The 23818-nt window shown below is 39.6% G+C and overlaps 1 protein-coding gene across 1 annotated transcript in view; it reads right to left on the bottom strand.

The window, feature by feature from the left end:
* Positions 1-18902, bottom strand: part of chrna7a (cholinergic receptor, nicotinic, alpha 7a (neuronal)) — a 47947-nt gene extending 29045 nt beyond the window's left edge. Inside the window, 3 exon segments of the mRNA XM_072914778.1 lie at positions 12662-12706; positions 12797-12936; positions 18800-18902. Of these exon segments, the coding sequence (XP_072770879.1) occupies positions 12662-12706; positions 12797-12936; positions 18800-18854 (240 nt within the window). The 5' untranslated portion in view covers positions 18855-18902.
* Between the last annotated feature and the right edge of the window lie 4916 nt (positions 18903-23818).

Below are 23818 nucleotides of genomic sequence, written 5' to 3'. Positions count from 1 at the left end.
CCTCGGGGCCCAACCATCCCGTACAGAGGGGTCTAGGGCCCACTCAAATATTAACATTGAATTAGTAATTTTACTCTTGATTTTAATCATGTCCAATAATTATATATAACCTACTTAGTTTACCAGGATAAACCTTGTCAAATTATTTGAAAGCATGTGGACCTCGAAAAGATTGTTATCATGTCTTATACCAGGCTGATTAGAAAAATAAATACAAATTAAATATACTGCAAAAGAAGGGACTCATAAAAACTGATTAAAAATAAATGTATATACGATTACGCAGTGCTAAAATAAATTAATTCTAATTAAATCAATAATAAATAATAAAAATTTATATGTTTTTTAAATAAACTGTCAATAAAAATTTAATTGCAAATGAAAATACAGCTTCACTACTTTAGTCATAATTTTTGCGCTTAAGAAACTTCTCTATGACTTTAGCTCCAGACTTCTTCTGTTTGTTTGATATTGTCATTACTGCCACAAGTGGTGGAAAAGTGTATAGCAACTGAGTACTGCTACGGCCCATACGGACCACAGCTGAGTGACAGATATTTTTTGTCGGCCATCTGGGGGGCGCTCGCCGCCCAACAATGGCCCATGTTGCCATTTTCTATTCCAACAAACAATGCAAAGTTTTAACTCTGGCTCTCGGCAAGGTCGGTCCCACTCCCTCCTTCTCCCTATCTCTCCTGCCTGTCCTGATGGGACGTTTGCTGCCGGATACATGAGGGACTGGTGGGAGCATTGGCGAGTCATATTCCTGACAGTGCTTTCCGTTGATGACGTGGAAGACATCTATCTATTTGGAACTGTGATAACAGGGCATCTGCTGATTGGACTGAGCATTTCTCTGATTTATCGACTACTTCGGCAGCCGTTTAAGGAGCCCAAAGGCTGCCCGTCGCAATAGATGGAATGGGTAGGGCTGTGGGCGCTCAGACTTTAACGATTTCGGAACTGAATTGCAAAACTGATTTAATCTCGGAGAAACTTTCCGCTCTACAAAATGTAATCATAAATTTGAGAGCCAGAATGGACAGTTAGAGCTGACAAACCATTGGAACGTCTATGCTCGCCCCAAAAATAACAATCCATAGATCCTTAATGCTGTAAACATCCCAGTGAGACCATTTATTTATGTATTTTTTCCTGGCCCCAAACTGAGCACCCCCCTTAGGAGCTAAGTCTGAGATCAACTTTTTTTACTCCCCCGCCACCCATGTTTTACCTTTTCCCACCTTTACGGGGCGCCGCTCAAATGGAGACCCATCAGCGTTCCTGTTCTGTCAACCCTGTAATGTATGTCTGCTCATGAACGGGTCTGTACTGAAAATGTCATTTCGTTGTACTTTTTAAGTGCAATGACAATCAAGTGCTATCTAGCTATCTATCTATCAATCCATCCATCCATCCATCCATCCATTTTCTACCGCTTGTCCCGTTCGGGGTCGCGGGGGTACTGGAGCCTATCTCAGCTGCATTCGGGCGGTAGGCGGGGTACACCCTGGACAAGTCGCCACCTCATCGCAGATCTGTCAATCCCATCTCTACAAAGCAAGCATGTACGGCTCAAAAGTGAGGATCCACATTTCAAAATGTGTCAGCCAGATGCTAATTTACATTGGACATACGATGTACATTCTGCTGATTAGCAATCTACCTGCAATTTCAACGCCTCCAAATTTCTGAAGTGAAAGAAATCAAGATATAACGAGTTGACAGCACAGATATCATCGTTGGCTGCTCAGTGGCCTTGGGGTTAGAGTGGCCGCCCTGAGATTGGTAGGTCGTGAGTTCAAACCCCGGCCGAGTCATACCAAAGTCTATAAAGATGGGACCCTGCTTGGCACTCAGCATCAAGAGTTGGAATTGGGGGTTAAATCACCAAAATGATTCCCGGGCGCCGCCACTGCTGCTGCTCACTACTCCCCTCACTTCCCAGGGTGTGGAACAAGGGGATAAGTCAAACATAGAGGGTAATTTCACCACACCAAGTGACTATCAGTGGTACTTTAACTTTTAACTTAATTGTTATACAATCATTATCAGTCATCATTATCAGCTCAGTATTAAATGTTAAATTACGAAAAAATAATTTTTATTATGGAATACTTACAAAAGTACGGAAAATTGGTTAAGTGTTGGTATCAAACCGAGATACCGGGAATTAATACCGTATCAGTTCAAAGTATGGGCTGGTACATGAACGTTCTAGTCATGTGTTAGGGTAAATAGGTATTCCATTCTTTAATATTGGATAATTTGTAGAAAAAACCCTAAATTGGTTGGATCTTATAATGCAATCATGTACAAATTGGACACATGGATGTGAAGGATGGCCCATCTGGTTCCATTAGACAATCTGAGGGAATTCGCTGAGCTAATCAAAAACGCATTTGCCAATGAACTTGTCTAACAGTATGTCTTCTATCTTGTTACCATGTAACAGGAGAATCCCTCAGATCCAAATATATCATCTCTTTGCATGGCTTGCTGCTATTGTTTTGACAGGGAAAAAGGATGAGCTCATTGTTGCCACTAGTGGCTGGGAAGACCCAGACCCGTGTATGGAGAGACTATGGACAACTCAACAACAGGCGCCATGTTCGCTACCCAGTGTCCGGAAGCATGCAGTCTAATACGATTTAGAAATTGCTGTTGTTTTGATGTTAGTTTTTCCTGATGAAAAAATCCCCAAAATAATATGTCTAAATATGGTTGTTAACATACTTCAGCTCACAAACTTCTAATAAAACATGCTTTTATTTCGTTAAAGCATAATTTTGGGGGAATTTTGCGGCCGTATATGGTGCACTGCGCTGCTACATACATGTAAGGTGAAGTGAAGTGAATTATATTTATATAGCGCTTTTTCTCAAGTGACTCAAAGCGCTTTACATTGTGAAACCCAATATCTAAGTTACATTTTTAAACCAGTGATTTAAAACATTCATGCAATGTTTCGTGACCAACCGACTTCTAACAAGCTCCCCACGGCACAATGTACATCAGAAAATACAGAATGACCAAAAAACACAAACATATTTCTAATATTATTAAGAAATTGTGACTTTTGTGTGAATTCTGTCAACTGTGGTGGCTACCTCCAATGTATTGTTTGTAATCACAAAGCTATATGTCTGTGCTTTTACCTATTTTTAAAAAAAATATTTAACATAGGTTTTGTTGTGGCGAGTTTGCATGTTTTCTTGATTTTACCAATATTAACTTGAATATTGAACTGATACTGCTTTTTACTGATATATATGTTGTGATTAACAAATTAATCACTTGACAGGCCTACTATATATATATATATATATATATATATATATATATATATATATATATATATATATATATATATATATCCATCCATCTTCCTCCGCTTATCCGAGGTCGGGTCGCGGGGGCAGCAGCCTAAGCAGGGAAGCCCAGACTTCCCTCTCCCCAGCCACTCCGTCCAGCTCTTCCCGGGGGATCCCGAGGTGTTATATATATATATATATATATATATATATATATATATATATATATATATATATATATATATATATATATATATATATATATATATATATATATATATATATATATATATATACGTACATACCAGTGGTTCTTAACTTTGTGGGAGGTACCGGACCTAATCAGTTTCATATGCGCATTCACCGAACCCTTCTTTAGTGAAAAATAATATATATTTTTTTCAAATTCAAGAAAAAATCATATGTTTTTTTACTGGTGCACAAAATGAACCGTGCACAAACATCACCTTGTTTAAAGAACAACACCAACACAGTGCATGAACTCACAACAAATTACACACCTTACACACATTACCATGAATTGATTAACGTGGACCCCGACTTAAACAAGTTGAAAAACTTATTCGGGTGTTACCATTTAGTGTAATTGTACGGAATATGTACTGTACTGTGTCCTTTGCAATCTACCAGTAAAAGTTTCAATTGATCAATCAAACATCCTGCAAATCACATGGAAAATTAGAGGGAACATTGTTTAGGGGTATCCATAATACGCCGATAGGGAGAAGTTTTTATTTACACGATAAGTCGGATGTGTCTTTACCTCCGTGGCGGAGGTAAAGACACATCCTTCCGAACCCCTATGGTTCGATCGAACCCAGGTTAAGAACCACTGGTATATACATATATATATATACATATATATATATATATATATATATATATATATATATATATATATATATATATATATAATATATGCGGTGGAAAGCACATTTTTTCCTCCACCCTGAAACCAAAGGAACGCAAAAGAAAACTTACGGATTCAAATCTACCAAGAACCCACCCACAGTTGAGGAACTAAAAGATTTTGAGAACGACATGCTCAAAATGATACAATCAGTCAAATTCAAGCCAATCCGCAACCCACTCCTCACCAAGCTGAAAAATGACAAGGAGCGCATCAAGAAAGTAAACAACCTCATCATAGCTGCCGATAAAACCACAAACTTCTACAGAATGGACATACCAGAACATCACACCTTACTGGACAGAAGCATCACCAAATCATACAAAAAAGCGCAACCCAACACCTTACAGAACATCCACTTGGAAAATAAAAGGATCGCGGCTGAACTGGACATTGAGGACAGGGTGGACGCCACAGCCAACAAGGAAGCCTTCATCACATTGAAGGACCACAAACCCAACTTCGCAAATAACCCAACATGCCGACTAATAAACCCAACTAAATCTGAAATAGGAAAAATCAGCAAAATAATCCTGGACAGAGTCAACACAAAAATCAAGGACAAAACACCACTCAACCAATGGAGAAATACAGCAGAAGTAATCAAATGGTTCAACAACATCCAAGACAAACAACAGCACAACTTTATCTCCTTTGATATCGAAGAATTTTACCCTTCCATCACGCAAGACCTACTGACTCAAGCACTAGACTTCGCCTCAGACTACGACTCAATCACAGGCAACGAAAGAAACATCATCATCCACGCAAAAAACTCCATTCTCATCCACAACAGTACACCATGGCAAAAAAAGAACAATGCAACATTTGACGTCACTATGGGAAGTTTTGACGGAGCAGAAACGTGTGAACTCGTTGGGAGTTTCCTCCTCTCCCAGCTCGCTAGCCTCAATCTGAACCTTGGTATTTACCGTGATGACGGACTGGCAGTGTGTCGCGCCTCGCCAAGGAGCAGCGAGAATACCAAGAAGCGCATATGCCAAATTTTCAAAGAGAACGGCCTACGGATCACGATTGAAGCCAACAAGCAAACCGTCAACTTCCTTGACGTCACTTTCAACCTGAGAAATAACAGCTACCAACCATTCACGAAACCCAACACAACACTCCAATACGTGCACCATGACAGCAACCACCCACCCACCACCACGAAAAGAATACCTACTGGAATTAATAAAAGGCTATCGATGCTGTCATCTAGCAAAGCTGAATTTGACCAAGCAACCCCCCCGTACCAAAAAGCCCTTGATGAAAGCGGATACAATTTCACCCTCACCTATGAACCCACGCCAGGAAACCAGCCAAAAAAGAACAGAAAACAAAACGACATCATCTGGTACAACCCCCCATACAGCAAAAACGTCTCAACTAACATTGGACACAAATTCCTCAATCTGATTGACAAACACTTTCCCAAAGACAACACCCTAAGAAAAGTATTCAACAAGAACAACATTAAATTGAGCTACAGCTGTATGAACAATATACGACAAATCATCTCAAACCACAACAAAACAATTGCAAATGAGCCGTCGGCCCCCGGACAGAGCGACTCCAAAACCAACAAAGGCTGTAACTGTCGAAAGAAACCTGATTGCCCTCTCAACGGGGGGTGCTTACAAACATCAGTTGTCTACCAATCTAAGGTAATACGTAAGGACATTAACACATCCGACACATATGTAGGATAAACCGAGGGAGAATTCAAAACCAGATGGAACAATCACAAGGCTTCTTTCAGGAACCAAAACCTGCGGAATACCACAGAACTCAGCAAACACATTTGGGACCTCAAAGACAATAATGTTGAATATTCAATAACATGGCAAATTCTTGCATCCAGCACACCTTACAATAGTGGTAATAAAAGACGCAACCTATGCTTGAAAGAGAAACTGTTTATTATTTACCGTCCAGACCTGTCATCCCTCAACAAGCGCAGCGAAATTGTAACAGCATGCCGCCACAGACGGAAACACCTCCTAGGTAACACATGAGCCAATCACCACGCCCCTACGCCAGCCTGTACCCAGCCACTCTGTGCCCTATATAAACCATGGTATGTGAATGCTCCCATTAAAATCTCCTGATGATTGAGGGCACCCCCCCTCATGAAACAGGCCTGTAGAGATGAAATAGTCTTGTGATTTTTTTCCCACACATACATATATATATATATATATATATATATATATATATATATATATATATATATATATATATATATATATATATATATATATATAAGGGCTTTTTCAACAGATGAATCACACTCTAAACTTGTGGTTAATCATGATTAATCACGGTTATTTGCCTGCATAAATAACATTTGTGAAGAAAATACCCCAATATTTGGGTACAAATGCAATTTAGTAGTCAGAATGTCGTACAGGAACGCTTTTTAAATGTTTTACTGAACTGCAAGTCACTGATGTGCTCAAAACTCGGTGAAAATAAGTATAGTAACAATTTTGTGCACTTTTTGAAAGTCTTTGTGCTTGAAGCTCATTGAGAGAATGCCAAGAGTGTACAAATCAGTAATCAGAGCAAAGGGTGGCTATTTTGAAGAAACTGGAATATAAAACATATTTTCAGTTATTTCGCCTTTTTTTGTTAAGTACATAACTCCACATGTGTTAATTCATAGTTTTGATGCCTTCAGTGACAATCTACAATGTAAATAGTCATGAAAATAAAGAAAACTCATTGAATGAGAAGGTGTGTCCAAACTTTTGGCCTGTACTGTGTGCTTGGTGCTTACCTTGCACAAGATACTGTTGTCATATTTGGTAGTCCAGCCTTCCCAGCGAGCATTTAGTTCACTTCCAATACTTTTCTTTTTTCTTGGTTGCAGGGATGCAAATGTAGGTTTTGCAAGTGGCACGGCCCCACGCTGTACAACAGGGCATGTTTACATGGCGAATAAACTCTTCAATTAAAATAGATGTCGAATGAGGAAGTGCAGTGCAGCGTATGTTGCATGCCAACGTTGGTGTACAACATGGCACCGTGTGGTCACGTGAGGGCTTTTGACCAATCATTTAGATCAGGGGTATCAAACTCATTTTAGATCGGGGGCCACATGGAGAAAAATCTACTATCAAGTGGGCGGGACTGGTAAAATCACGGCACGATAACTTAAAAATCAAGACAACTTCAGATTGTTTTCTTAGTTTAAAAATAGAACAAGCACATTCTGAAAATGTACAAATCATAATGTTGTTTTTTTTTTTTTTAACACTTATATTACTAATTATATTCAACAAAAATTGCTCGTCCCCCCGAGGAATTTGTCATCCAGACGTATACGAGGGGTGCACACACATAAAAGCATGTTGTTGTTGTTGTTGTTAGTATACATTCAATGATAGCTATCAACACACTAGATTTGTGTGTGGCAAAAGATCAACAGGCCCATTGCTTTTGCTGATATATATTTTTTTATATTATTCAGATTAAAAATTGTACTCTAAAGGCCTACTGAAACCCACTACTACCGACCACGCAGTCTGATAGTTTATACATCAATGATGAAATCTTAACATTGCAACACATGCCAATACGGCCGGGTTAGCTTACTAAAGCGCAATTTTAAATTTCACACGAAATATCCTGCTGAAAACGTCTCGGTATGAGGACGCCTGCGCGTGACGTCACGGATTGTAGCGGACATTTTGGGACAGCATGGTGGCCAGCTATTAAGTCGTCTATTTTCATCGCAAAATTCCACAGTATTCTGGACATCTGTGTTGGTGAATCTTTTGCAATTTGTTCAATGAACAATGGAGACAGCAAAGAAGAAAGCTGTAGGTGGGAAGCGGTCTATTGCGGCAGGTGTTGTGCCGGTTAGCGCACCCCCGCCGTAGAATGCACCCCCTGACTGTTGTGCCGGATAACACAGCCGGTGTTTCATTGTTTACATTCCCGGAAGATGACAGTCAAGCTTTACCATTGGCCTGTGGAGAACTGGGACAACAGAGACTCTTACCAGGAGGACTTTGAGTTGGATACGCAGACGCGGTACCGTGAGTACGCATGCAGCTGCGGCTTTCAAACATTTGATCTCTTGCCCGTACGTGCGTGCCGCTATGTGCATGTCACGTACGTAACTTTGGGGACTTTGGGGAAATATATGTGCTGTGTGAACTTTAGGGAGGTGAACGGTACTTTGGGCTGTGGGATTTAGTGTGTTGTGCAGGTATTTGAGTTGTATTGGCGGGTTATATGGATGGGAGGGGGGAGGTGTTTGTTATGCGGGATTAATTTGTGGCATATTAAATATAAGCCTGGTTGTGTTGTGGCTAATAGAGTCTTGTGTTTATTTACTGTTTTAGTCATTCCCAGCTGAATATCAGGTCCCACCCGCCTCTCACAGCATCTTCCCTATCTCCCACTGCCCTCTAGTCCTTCACTCTCACTTTCCTCATCCACAAATCTTTCATCCCTGCTCAAATTAATGGGGAAATCGTCGCTTTCTCGGTCCGAATCGCTCTCGCTGCTGGTGGCCTTGATTGTAAACAATGTGCGGATGTAAGGAGCTCCACAACCTGTGACGTCACGTTACTCATCTGCTACTTCCGGTAGAGGCAAGGCTTTTTTATCAGCGACCAAAAGTTGCAAACTTTATCGTCGATGTTCTCTACTAAATCCTTTCAGCAAAAATATGGCAATATTGCGAAATGATCAAGTATGACACATAGAATGGACCTGCTATCCCCGTTTAAATAAGAAAATCACATTTCAGTAGGCCTTAAATCTGAATTGTTTCTTACCCTCTATGGCAGGGGTGTCAAACTCATCCGGGTCCACATGGAGCAAAAATCTACTCCCAAGTGGGCCGGACTGGTAAAATCACGGCACGATAACTTAAAAATAAAGACAACTTCAGATTGTTTTCTTTGTTTAAAAATTAATGTTGTTGTTTTTTTTACACTCACGTGTTGCGGTTAATAGTATTCTACCTTTATTTGTCGTTATTTATACTTTCTGAATAAATTATGTAATAATGTTCATCAGTCAACTCATTAGTGTTAATTTTCAATCTATCAAGATAAAAAAATATCAAAATCTAATTACAGGTTGTTATTTATGTAGTTTGTTCATTTTCCTCAACTGATGTACAAACGTGGTTTACTTTGTACATATGTAGCATCATCTACAAAGATACAAATAATTGCTATTGCGACATCTAGTGGACACATTTAGAACAGCAGTTTCTTTCTTTCAAAAATTTCGGCTCATTTTTATACTTCGCAAACTCACCCCGCGGGACGGATAAAACCTGTTTGCGGGCCTGATCCGGCCCCCGGGCCGTACTTTTGACACCCCTGATTTAGATGGCCTGAAACCGAGTTGTCCATACTCCATACACGGTTCTGGGAAAACATCCCCCGGCTGTTGTTTTTTTGCACGAAACACTGAGCCACTGAGAGTTGGAGGCTCTTTATGAATAAATAATAACATTTGCAACATTGAAACTAACGCAACTAAAGCCATATTTCAACTCTTTACAGTCCTTTTTGGTCAGAGTACTGTACTGTATTGTTCATTTTTCAGACAAAATTTTTTTTAAACTTTTTTTCCACTATTGAAAAATGTCTGAAAGCGCACTTTGTACAAATAAGCAGTTCAGTGTTCCTTTTGGTAATTTTGAAAAAGACCTTCACCCCGTCACCCATCAGAAAACACAGTATAGAACTGGCACCTCCACAGGAACAGTGTGGGGAGGGGCGATCAAGGCCTCAATCATATTCAATCGAGGAAGAGTCGAGGACAAAAACAAATCCTCCTTTTCAAAAACTGAAAGCGACAGCCGAAAAATAAAGTTTGTTCAATCCTCGAAAAAGGTCACCTAGTCAAATGCTACAACAGAAAAGCAAACCCAAAAACGACAATTTGGGGATATGTTGAATATATTAATTTATGAACCAAAATAATATGCCTGGATCAATGTCAAACTAAAGGTGGTGGAATATGAATCCACACTAGTGTGATAATACTCAGTAGCCTAGTGGTTAGATTTGGGAAATGAATGTCTCAATTGTGGTATATGCACAAAATCTCCTTTAAATAAGGCCATCTGCACCACTTTTGCACACACACCCACTAATAGTACACTCAGTTTCCTAGTTTGCACATGCTGTTTAGCACTTGTTACTTGGATCTTAGTAGACCAGGCTCATAATGCAGAATGACTCAAAATCCCTCAAACGTTTCTGGGAATGCATTATAAGCAGTTTGTCCAGGTAGTGACAGGCTGCAGAATTAAACAAGTCAATATGGACGATGCTAAACAGCACACCGGTCCTCCTTTATGCAAATTTGAGCACTGTACAAAAAAACATGATTGAACTGTTGACCGACATCAATTATTATATACGCTCTGAAGAAAGAAATGTATTTTCAGTAGGGATGTCTGACAATGGCTTTTTGCCGATATCCGATATTCTCCAACTCTTTAACTACCGATACCGATATCAACCGATATATACAGTCGTGGAATTAACACATTATTATGCCTAATTTGGACAACCAGGTATGGTGAAGATAAGGTGCTTTTAAAATTTTTTTATAAAATAGAATAAGATAAATAAATTAAAAACATTTTCCCGAATAAAAAAGAAAGTAAAACAATATAAAAACAGTTACATAGAAACTAGTAATTAATGAAAATGAGTAAAATTAACTGTTAAAGGTTAGTACTATTAGTGGACCAGCAGCACGCACAATCATGTGTGCTTACGGACTGTATCCCTTGCAGACTGTATTGATATATATTGATATATAATGTAGGAACAAGAATATTAATAACAGAAAGAAACAACCCTTTTGTGTGAATGAGTGTAAATGGGGGAGGAAGGTTTTTTGGGTTGGTGCACTAATTGTAATTGTATCTTGTGTTTTTTATCCATCCATCCATCCATCCATTTTCTACCGCTTATTCCCTTTTGGGGTCGCGGGGGGCGCTGGAGCCTATCTCAGCTACAATCGGGCGGAAGGCGGGGTACACCCTGGACAAGTCGCCACCTCATCGTAAGCAAGGCCAACACAGATAGACAGACAACATTCACACTCACATCCACACACTAGGGCCAATTTAGTGTTTCCAATCACCCTATCTTTTTTTTTTTTTTTTTTGTTGATTTAATAAAAAAATAAAAATTAAAAAAACAAAAATTTAAAAAAACGATATCGATAATAAAAAAAACGATACCGATAATTTCCGATATTACATTTTAACGATAATATCGGCAGGCCGATATTATCAGACATCTCTAATTTTCAGTATATATTTTCACAGGCTTACACACCGGAAATTGTGGTACCGATTTAGCGATTAGGAGTGACAGATTGCTTGGTAAACGTATAGCATGTTCTATATGTTATAGTTATTTGAATGACTCTTACCATAATATGTTACGTTAACATACCAGGCACGTTCTAAGTTGGTTATTTATGCCTCATATAACGTACACTTATTCAGCCTGTTGTTCACTATTCTTTATTTATTTTAAATTGCCTTTCAAATGTCTATTCTTGGTGTCGGGTTTTATCAAATAAATTTCCCCCAAAAATGCGACTTATACTCCAGTGCGACTTATATATGTTTTTTTCCTTCTTTATTATGCATTTTCGGCCGGTGCGACTTATACTCCGGAGCAACTTATAGTCCAAAAAATATGGTATATTATCTTCTTTCTTCAGTCTCTTTTCTAATACAAAATGAAACACCATTAATATACATTAAACATGAATGAAAATAATCCACATAAACACAGTGACGAATTTGAAATGTGAAAAATGTATTCGTTTTACAGTTGTAGACTCGTTGTGGTTTTTAATATTGTTAAATTGTTCACAAATAGGTGTTATTACAAATATTTTGTTTTTCTGAAATATTTGTCATGGGTTTTATTCCGGTTATGATCGTGATCAACAAAATAACGGCAAAAATCACAAAATCTAACACACGGATTCTTAAACTGTGGTGTGCGGAGTGGTACGCCAATGATTTGATTCATTATTTAGGTATAGTGTTGTTTTTTCCCCCCCGATATTCAAATACGGTGTTACTGTTCAAACTGTGTGTAATGTTACAGTGGCCAACTGTATTAAATATACTTGTTAAATCGTTTTTAATGAATACTTAGGCCTACTACGCTACTGTATTTTAATTGTTGGTCATTATGGTGGTACTTGGAGAGCCAAGTGTTTTCTGAGGTGGTACTTGGTGAAAAAAAGTTTCAGAACCACTCACTTTCGGCCATCCAAGCCCTGTACTGTATTTACTTGGTATCGGATGGATAATGACATTTGCAGTATCGTCCACCTCTAATTAAACATACTTTTTTTTGCAGTATACTTACATGTAATTAGAATAAGCGTTAAGTCTTACCATTTCAAACCAAATATTGGTTGTCAACACCTGGTTCTTCTCATCCTGTCCAAAAAAAAAAAAAAATGCATTGTTATTTTTTAGTTCTCATAAAATGTCATAGTGTTCTAATAATGAAACAATACAGAAACATACCACATTCATGATTTGCATGAGGTGTAGGCCGAGTTCGACCATGAGAGTCTGAGACTCATTGGCGACTGGTCTCACCAGTGGATTGTAGTCCACCATCAGCTGCCTGTATAATCTTGCCTCATGTGCACCTTGAAGAGAAACTATTAAAAAAAAGCAAGTGTTATTTTCATTTACCCCATATTTGTCATTGCTGAAACTACCATTCTATCGTAATTACACTACAATAAAACACCTGAACCGAGGCCGCCCCTGATTATATCAGGGCCCTAAGTAGAATCTTATATTTATTATTCAGGATTATGTTTGCTGTAATATTTAATTTGAAGCCCCCTGTCAATTATCAATTCGCGGGGCCCTACGTACAACATGTGGTCTGTGTATATTGCCCTGAATTTTATCAGGACATGTGCAAGTTCAGCACTTTAAAAAAAAAGAATATGTTAAATAATAGGGCTGTCAAAATTAACGGGTTAACCCGTAACAATAATCGCAAAAAAATATTGCAATAATTATGTACACACTCGTGCAATTTATTTTGATCATACAAGCTCTTTTACCTTAATAGCTATATGGTCAATGCATACTTCAGCACAAAAATTAGTGAGGGGACTCCGACTGGTGTGCTCGCTGGCAAATTTCACTCCAAAAATACAGCCTAAAGGAACTTTCAATAAAACTGTTACCAAGTTTTGTGCAAATAAACGACATGCATTCAAGTAAATGTCTTAAAAATGTTCCTAAATGACGTTCTGACGATACAATTGCATTTGTGTACTTTCCATCAGCTAATGTTGATGATGCAAGCGAGTCATACCAAAGACTATAAAAATGGGACCCATTACCTCCCTGCTTGGCACTCAGCATCAAGGGTTGGAATTGGGGGTTAAATCACCAAAAAGTATTCCTGGGCGTGGCCACCGCTGCTGCTCACTGCTCCCCTCACCTCCCAGGGGGTGATAAAGGATGATGGGTCAAATGCAGAGAATAATTTCGCCACATCTAGTGTGTGTGTGTGACAATCATGGGTACTTTAACTTTAAATTTTAACTTTAAGTAATCACCTGCGATTAATCATGATTAATTCAAATTCCAAAATGTGATTAATCTGATTAAAAAAAACAATCATTTGACAGCTCTAGTTAAAAAATGATCGATACTGTGGTGACCTTCTCCAGTTCTGCAAAATCAACTTCCTCTCTACTCTCATACTTGATTAAAGAGGTTCTATCCTGTTCCTTGCAGTAAACATAATATTGTTTATTGTTGGATATAATTTGGCCCCTTTAAGATTTTTTGAGCATCATTCCTCACTTAACTGAAGGTTTTTACACATTTGAGCTGTATAAAAGGTCCTTTATTCTAATCATCCAACAAAAAGGCACACCCAGCTGTTTAACAAAAAGTCAGAGCCTTAGTAAAAGTGTGTCTTCATTCATTCATAAATACCAGTGTGGCTATAATTGCATTCCAGTATACGCGTCTGGAAGAGGACATCAATAAGTGTCATTGTCCAGAGAAGGTTCAGTTCTTCCCAGGGTATTCCTCCAACTTCTCTCGAAACCTCACTTTACAAACGACTATAGTGTTTAGTTCTGGTGTACACAGTCAGACATGTCTTCATTTAACAATAAAAATACAACAACTTGCTCGCACTGAAAATGGACAGCATTTATTTTTAACGCGCGGAAAGAAAAACAGCCTCTAGAAAAATGCACAGAAAACCTTTGTATGTACGCACAACACAAAAGACTGGTGGCATATCAGTACAAAGAGGTCAAATATGGGACAGACTGAGCTTGCAAGTCCAACAATGTACTGTTCTGGTATGTGAAAAAATAAATAAACAGTAGTTTTTACACAATATTAGAACAAAGAATACTACTAAAAACTAACCCATCCATCAATTCATCCATCCAGGTCACAAAGGCAGCAGTCTTGGATTCTTTCCGGTCTTCAACCGCCTCTGCCAGATTGACTGCAGAAACACAGAGATGTTTCCAGGCCAGCTACGAGACCTAATCCCTCCAGTTTCCCAACCCAGAGGGTGCAACCACCTTTTCCCGCCTAAGAACCATGGCCTCAGATTTGAAGGTGCTCAGTCTCATACCAGAAGTTTCCCAGAAACACCTTAGCAAACACTGCTGCACATAGCAGAGATGAGATCCTATGAACCACTAACAGGAAACCCTTAAAGCCTTGGCTACATTCTCTCCATAAAAATTATGAACAGAACCGGAGACAGAGGGCATCCTTAGTTAGCTAACGTTTGCAATGAATAGGCTTGACTTATTGCTAAAAATGCGAACTAGGTGCACCTCCTGGTACCCTAGCACCTCCAAAACCCTCAAATCTAAACTCCAAACATCCCAGAACAAGCTAGTCAGATTACTTTTAGACCTCCACCCCAGATCACACCTACCCACTTCTCCAAAGTGGGCTGGCTCAGGGTGGAGGACAGAGTAAAACAACTTGCACTGAGCCTAGTCTATAAAATCCGCTACACCTCCCTGATACCGAAGTACATGTCACACCAGGGGGAGCTCCACTAACCACGTTAAACCCAGATTCCGAACTAACAAAGGTCTTAACTCATTCTCTTTCTATGCCACATCAATGTGGAATGCGCTCCCAACAGGTGTAAAAGAAAGGGCATCTCTATCCTCCTTCAAAACCGCAATAAAAGTACACCTCCAGGCAACTTCAACCCTAAACTAACACCCTCCCCGGATTGCAAATAATCAAATGTTAATAACTTCAGGTAGATACTTTTTCTTATGCTTTCTGATCCCTCTCTCTCTCTCTCTCCCTCTCTCTATGTCCACTACTTGCTGTACATATCCTACCAAGTCAGACCTACACTGTTTCAATGTCCATTTCTCTGATGATGCAATTGTTGATGCTGATTGTTGATGACAGAAGTGTTGATAATAACCAAACCTAACCCCTCCCCCTCACTCCATATCCCACACCCCGGATTGTAAATAATGTAAATAATGTAAATAATTCAATGTATATACTCTGATGATTATCTTGTGTGATGACTGTATTATGATGATAGTATATATGATAGTATATATCTGTATCATGAATCAATTTAAGTGGACCCCGACTTAAAGAAGTTGAAAAACTTATTCGGGTGTTACCATTTAGCGGTCAATTGTACGGAATATGTACTTCACTGTGCAATCTACTAATAAAAGTTTCAATCAATCAATCAAAGTCACGAATCCCGTAATCCCAGAGAACTCCCACAGGACCTTCTGAGAGACACGGTCAACTGCCTTTTCCAAGTCCACAAAGCACATTTGGACAAACTCACATGCACCATCCAGTATGTTTGCAAGGCTGTAGAGCAGGTCCAGTGTTTCCAGACCAGGACGGAAACAGCATTGCACCCACTCTGGAACAGACTTTCCTGGAGAGGCTGAAAAGTGTGATCCCTGTGTTGTTGAAACACTCTGTCCAGTCACCCTTCTTGAAAAGGGGGCTCATCAAAAAGAAGGAACTTATTGACTGCAGCGTTGGACTACAATGGCAGACTTGCGCAAAGCTCTTTGGGTAAATCACTACCATAAATGGAAATAACCACTGACTTGGGAAAAACATCACAAATTGGGCAAATTCCAAACAGCTCCTTTGAAGGAAGTATGAAGGAAGGCAAGATTGTTTTATAAATATCTATGCCATACCTACATGGTTTGATTTCAAATTTTTGGGACTTATACAGATCCTAAATACACACAAACAGGTACCAATAAGTAAGAAAATGTTATGACCAAAAATCCAAAAAGGGAGACCCGGAAAAGTGCACAGGGAGCTGAAGGTCACTTAAAGAAAAAGTTAGCGTCACAAACAAAAAAAAGGAGTAACAAGGAGCTGGCATACTGTACAAACGTACTATCGTCCAGAGAGGCTGCACCGAACATAACTAGCAAACAAAGAACCCGAAGCAAAGTGAGTGGCAAGACCGAGTATATAAAGGGCCGTGATTAGCGTAAACAGAGGGTGGGGCTAATTACTAAACAAGGGCAGGTGCGGAGAACGGCGCTCAATAAACCAGAAAGTAAACATAAGAAGGAGCGCTGTAACATAGATAGCCCTGAAACATAGGAAAACTGTAACATACAAAAAAGATATGGCCTACATAAGTTGCTTTTGCCCACCAAATCCCCTGCAAGAGGTACAAACATATTGTTGGATTAATATTTGCTTCTACTTTTTCTGCTCAAATCTCTTAATCAACTCTGAATAAAAACAGTAACCATGTCATGTTTTTAAAAATTATATTTATATTTCAAAACGTGAAAAATGTGCATATAATAAGTTTTCTATACAGTAAATGGTAAAGGACTCGGGTACTGTGGCACATTTCAGGCCTGAATATACATACAATTAGTGCTAAAACTAATGTTGATGCATTGTTTTATTTTTCGGGGTTTAGGGTTAGGGTAACTAATTGTATGCAAATGTTTCAGAATAAAAAAAACTGATATGATTAGATCAGATGGGCAATAACAATAATTAAAAAAAAAACATATGCTATTTTTCTTTAGGACTGAAGTTGATTGAGAGATTTGAGCAAAGAAACCTAAAATATGAATCCAAAATGTTTTTATACACTACTTTTTCATCCTGGCACCATACACAACTGCTGTTTAATTGTATACAGTACAGGCCAAAAGGTGACTACCTCTTAAAGCTCATCCAGAGAATGCCAAGAGTGTGCAAAGCAGTAATCAGAGCAAACGGTAGCTATTTTGAAGAAACTAGAATATAAAACATGTTTTCAGTTATTTCACCTTTTTTTGTTAAGTACATAACTCCACATGTGTTCATTCAGGGACAATCTACAATGTAAATAGTCAAGAAAAATAAAGAAAACTAATTGAATGAGAAAGTGTGTCCAAACTGTACTGTATATACCCCAGAGGTTTCAAACGTATATGTAAATCTGAAATGTTGGAAATGTAGGATAGAAACACAGTAAGTAAACAAACTAGTAAGTATTAGCTGCATACATGCTGAATTATGTAAACAAAGTGAAAAAATGTAAACATGTGATATACTTCCCATATTACACCATTACTAACATTTGAAATAAAATACGCCATAGACATTGTGATTGTAGCTTATGTAATCTGAACAAAAAAAAAGTGGACAGTGCAGTGGACATTTGTTTTGCTGATGGTGCTGCAGAGAGGAGTGGGTGAAACTGCCCAAAGGTGTGCCAAACTTGTAGCATCGTATTCAAAAGGACAACAAAGTATTGAGCAAAGGATCTGAATACTTATGTACATGTGATTTCTTTTTTTTTTTTTCTGATAAATTTGCAAAAAATCCTGTCATGATGGGGTATTGTGTGTAGAATTTTAAGGACAAAAGTGAATTTATTCCATTTTGTAAGAACATATAACAAAATGTGGAAAAAGTGAAGCACTGAATACGTTCTGGATGCACTGTGTATCCCCCTTGAACAAAAAACTAAGTCATCTGGAGTGGACATTTGTGTTTTGCAATGTTTTTCAAAACTTAAGACAAAATTAGACCAAAAACAAGTATCCACTGCAGAGTATCATGGTTCTTAAGAGAGTGTACTGAGACGTCTGTACACTGCATAGTAGTAAAATGTATTTTTTTGCCATAACAAGAAAATCTGAGGCTCATCAGTGAACTAAATACTACAATAAATGTTAATCAACCAGAAATAAGCACTTTTTCTTTGACCCAGAAACCACCTTCACTACTCAGACAAATGAAACAACCTTTCCCTATGAGAGTCATTTGAATAATTTGGTATAAAACGGTTTGCAAGGATTCTCTGAACCCTGACAGTTATGTAAACAAACACAGGTTAAAAAATAAATGACCATATCAGAGAGGCCGAGGGTCTGATAAAACAACAAGTTGGAAGCCGATTACAAATGACAACAGCAATTTAAAAAAAAAAAAAGTGCTCTCCAAACTCTGTGTGGATGGGATTTTTCTATCATATTGGCAGCCTACCTTGGACTGAGGTGGCACTCACTAGCAAAACAAGCAGAACATGGTGTGGCTCCATGGTGGTCCAGGGTACAAATGATATGTTGTGGACCTCCAGTGGGGGATATGTGGGTGTGGGTTTGTTTAGTGACTCCTCCTCCCGGCGCTGCATCACCAACAACGGCCCCAGAAGATTAATCAACTGACACAAAATGATTATCCCCATTTGTATTATTCAATGTTTTTCCCAGTTTTGCAGATGTATTTTGATAAAAATGCACTATCATTGCAGCCAATTTGTACGATATCCGCAATAGTGGCGTAGTATAGCTCCCTGGGGACCCGGAGTGAAATGCAGCTGCAACCTGGATGCAAGGTCAACATCCCTAACGGAGAACAGATGTGCGGTTTTGCTTTACATTTTTCTGCAGATGCATTCATTTAGCCATGCAGGACATAGCTATAAAAAGAATGAAGTGGCATCAAGGTGGCCTTGCACTTTACGTCACAAACATGGGTTCCCTTCAAAACCCTCATGGTGTCCCTGCTAAACATGCCTTTTTTGGTTCCGTCCCACTAATGTGATTTTAGCCGTCCCACAGGATAGTCTCGCGTGCCTTGCCAGAAATGTTGAGAAAGAGCCTGTCTAGAACTTGGCTGACTATTCCAGGTGGCTCAAGACCAACAGTTCATGAGTTCATGTTTAATTAATGGTATTTGGATCTTTTGTAAGAAAAAAAAAAACAGTGACCATTGCAGCCTGGAAAAACATTAGCGATGTCAGTATGACGCAGTAAAATTGAATAAGAACACCTGGTGGAGTAAATACAAATTGAGCATTACAGTGGTATACACTGTGTTGTTGGGAAACTATCAAAAACATGACTAGTTGTTTGGACTATCTCAGAGGTCGGCAACCTTTACCACTCAAAGAGCCATTTTGACCTGCTTCACAAATTCAAGAAAACAATGGGAGCCACAAAACTCTTTTGAAATTTAAAATGAAATAACACTGCATACAGTTTTTTTTTTTTTAATTTGTGCTATGTATAAACCAGACACGCGGCCCCGCGAGGCGTTATTTCGCGAGTTCTGTATGAATGGCGCTTGACAGCGTCATACTTGCCAACCCTCCCGATTTTTCCAGGAGACTCCCGAAATTCAGGGCAACTATTCTCTCGAATGTCTGCTGATTTTCACCCAAACAACAATAATAAGGGCGTGCCGTGATGGCACTGTCTTTAGCGCCCTCTACAGGCTGTATAAACAGCGTGCCAGCCCAGTTACATGTTGTATGTGGTTTCTGCAGACACACATAAGTGACTGCAATGCATACTTAGTCAACAGCCTTACAGGTTACACTGAGGGTGGCCGTATTAAACAACTTTAACACTGTTACTAATATGCGCCACACTGTGAACCCACACCAAACAAGAATGACAAACACATTTCTGGAGAACATTCACACCGTAACACAACATAAACACAACATAACAAATACCCAGAATCCCATGCAGCACTAACTCTTCCGGGCTACATTATACACATCAACCCCCCCCCGCCCCCTCGCCCTCCGTGCGTCGGTTGAGGTGGGCAGGGTTGGGGGGGGCGGGGTTTGGTGGTAGCGGGGGTGTGTAATGTAGCCCGGAAGAGTTAGTGCTGCATGGGATTCTGGGTATTTGTTCTGTTGTGTTACGGTGCGGATGTTCTCCAGAAATGTGTTTGTCATTCTTGTTTGGTGTGGTTTCACAGTGTGGTGCATATTAGTAACAGTGTTAAAGTTGTTTTATACGGCCACCTGTATGGCTGTTGACCAAGTATGCATTGCAGTCACTTACGTGTGAAGGGCAGAGCCCGCATACAACATGTGACTGGGCCGGCACGCAAATAGTGTAAAATCGGACGCTAAAGGCACGCCCTCAATATTGTTGCCCCGGGAGATTTTTGGGAGAGGCACTGAAATTCGGGAGTCTCCAGGAAAAATCGTGAGGGTCAGCAAGTATGCAGCTGAGCCGCATGCGGCCCCGGAGCCGCAGGTTGCCGACCCCTGGACTATCTCAACTGTGGGACACAGGTGCAAAAGAACTCACTGTGGAATAAGGGACATAACACACCAGACAAGGCTTCAGAAGACGAAAGATTACTGACTTGTCATTATCCTCCATTATCATATTGATTGATTGATTGATTGAAACTTTTAGTAGTAGATTGCACAGTTCAGTACATATTCCGTACAATTGACCACTAAATGGTTTTTCAACTTGTTTAAGTTGGGGTCCACGTAAATCAATTCATGGTAAATGTATTATATTTGTTCTGAAATGGTCATGTATCCATCAAATCTGCTGGTGAAACTTGGACTATATAACCAACATATATATATCCAACATATAAATTGATTGTAAATTAGAGGCGGGACATGGATAAGCATTAGGGCGGTATAGCTCGGTTGGTAGAGTGGCCGTGCCAGCAACCTGAGGGTTACTGGTTCAATCCCCACCTTCTACCATCCTAGTCACATCCGATGTGTCCTTGAGCAAGACACTTCACCCTTGCTCCTGATGGGTCCTGGTTAGTGCCTTGCATGGCAGCTCCCGCCATCAGTGTGTGAATGTGTGTGTGAATGGGTGAATGTGGAAATACTGTCAGAGCGCTTTGAGTTCCTTCAAAAGAGGTAGAAAAGCACTATACAAGTACAACCCATTTACCATTTAAATGTAACTTAGATATTGGGTTTCACTATGTAAAAGCGCTTTGAGTCACGAGAGAAAAGCGCTATATAAATATAATTCACTTCACTTCTTGCTTTTTTCCCGTATCTCTTTTCGGTATAGGTGCCGTTGTATGTCTGTCAAATTACAAAGAGTGATGAAGTGTTGCTATATATGTCTGTCTGCCCGAATAAATAAATTCATTCATTCATTCATTCATTCAATACTGTACAAGGTTGCAAGTTGGGTGCCCCTAGAGCAGGGGTCGGCAACCCAAAATGTTGAAAGAGCCATATTGGACCAAAAATACAAAAACAAATCAGTCTGGAGCCACAAAAAATTAAAAGCCATATTACATACAGATAGTGTCTCATGAGATATAAATTGAATTAAGAGGACTTAAAGGAAACTAAATGACCTCAAATATAGCTACAAATGAGGCATAATGATGCAATATGTACATATAGCTAACCTAAATAGCATGTTAGCATCGATTAGCTTGCAGTCATGCAGTGACCAAATATGTCTGATTAGCACTCCACACAAGTCAATAACATCAACAAAACTCACCTTTGTGCATTCACGCACAACGTTAAAAGTTTGGTGGACAAAATGAGACAGAAAAAGAAGTGGCATAAAACACGTCCTAGAAAGTCAGAGAAAGTTATACATGTAAACTAACTACGGTGAGTTCAAGGACCGCCAAAATTAGTAGGACAAAACGGCGCTTGCCAAATACTCGAATCAGTGAAGCATGTTTAATATAAACAGTATGCTTTATAACAATTAGGGAGGTTTGTGTCATGTTTGTCCTCCTACAGAAACCATATTAAAACAAAACACTTTTTTTTTTCCCGTCATCTTTTTCCATTTTTCATACATTTTTAAAAAAAACTCCAGAGAGTCACTAGGGCGGCGCTAAAGAGCCGCAGGTTGCCGACCCCCGCCCTCGAGCAAGGATATTCAACTAAACTGTTTTGGGGGCCACATTTCCAGAAAGCCCACATTTCCCTTCACCATTAGTCTTATTTAGGGAGAACGAGCATCCTCCACAGTACACATTTGATTTTAGTCTATTTTGTCAGAGTTACAGGACCTCTTTTTAAGGACTTTCTGCAAAAATGTGCATCCTTAAAGATTTTTGATCTGAAAAAGAGCGGACCAACAGTGCTGTGTTTAAAGGAGCTTGTGTTACGTCTGGCGGGGGAAGGAGACGACACAATGGCAGGGATCAGTTCAATAGGTTTATTGACACTGATAATGATGAGGTATTGGGGTGTCTACGCTACTCTAGGTGAATGGTGCAAGACGATGTGTAGAATTAACAATGTAAATATTACCAGGGGTTGTTGTAGAATAGATTAGAATGGACTTTATTGTCATTATATTTGCATATAACGAGATTAAGGACTACAACATAAGGTGCGGTAGTGGAAACAAATATGGAATAAAAATAAATCACAAGAAGTAATAAAGATAAAAAATAAGAATTGAAATAAACAGACTACTAAAAACAATAAGGACAAGAGTACCAGAGTAATAAGATAATAACGTGTAACTGCGTGTTGGATAAATCCTTCGTCAGACCAAAGGGGCAAGGCACGAAGGTAGTATGTGGGCAAGCGAGCGGTCGGGGGCTGGAGAGAGGCGATGAGGTCTGTGTCCAAGCCATACTTGCCAACCTAGAGACCTCCGAATTTGGGAGGTGGGGGGATCGGGGTTTGGTGGTAGCGTGGGTGTATATTGTAGCCCGGAAGAGTTAGGGGCTGAAAGGGCTTCTGGGTATTTGTTATGTTGTGTTTATGTTGTGTTACGGTGCGGATGTTCTCCCGAAATGTGTTTGTCATTCTTGTTTGGTGTGGGTTCACAGTGTGGCGCATATTTGTAACAGTGTTAAAGTTGTTTATACGGCCACCCTCAGTGTGACCTGTATGGCTGTTGACCAAGTATGTCTTGCAGTCACTTACGTGTATCTGCAGAAGCCGCATACAACATGTGGCTGAGTCGGCATGCTGTTTGTATGGAGAAAAAGCGGACTCGACGACAGGTTGTAGAGGACTCTAAAGGCAGTGCCATCACGGCACGCCCTCAATATTGTTGTCCGGGTGAAAATCGGTAGAAATTCGGGAGGATGGTTTCCCCGGGAGATTTTCGGGAGGGGCACTGAAATTCGGGAGGGTTGGCAAGTATGGTCTAAGCGCAGGTCGAGGATCGAGGAAAGCAGTCCGGAATCCAGTGGGAAGTCGAGGCACACAGCTCGATCACGGGAAACAGAGGGAACACTGCGGGGAACACAGAGGACATACGAGGAGTGAACTACGTTCCGGCACTG

This window comes from Nerophis lumbriciformis, linkage group LG15 (genome assembly GCF_033978685.3).
Source record: "Nerophis lumbriciformis linkage group LG15, RoL_Nlum_v2.1, whole genome shotgun sequence".
NCBI lineage: Eukaryota > Metazoa > Chordata > Actinopteri > Syngnathiformes > Syngnathidae > Nerophis > Nerophis lumbriciformis.
The sequence above is the reverse complement of the archived record's forward strand: the minus strand, read 5'-3'. Positions and strand labels throughout refer to the sequence as shown.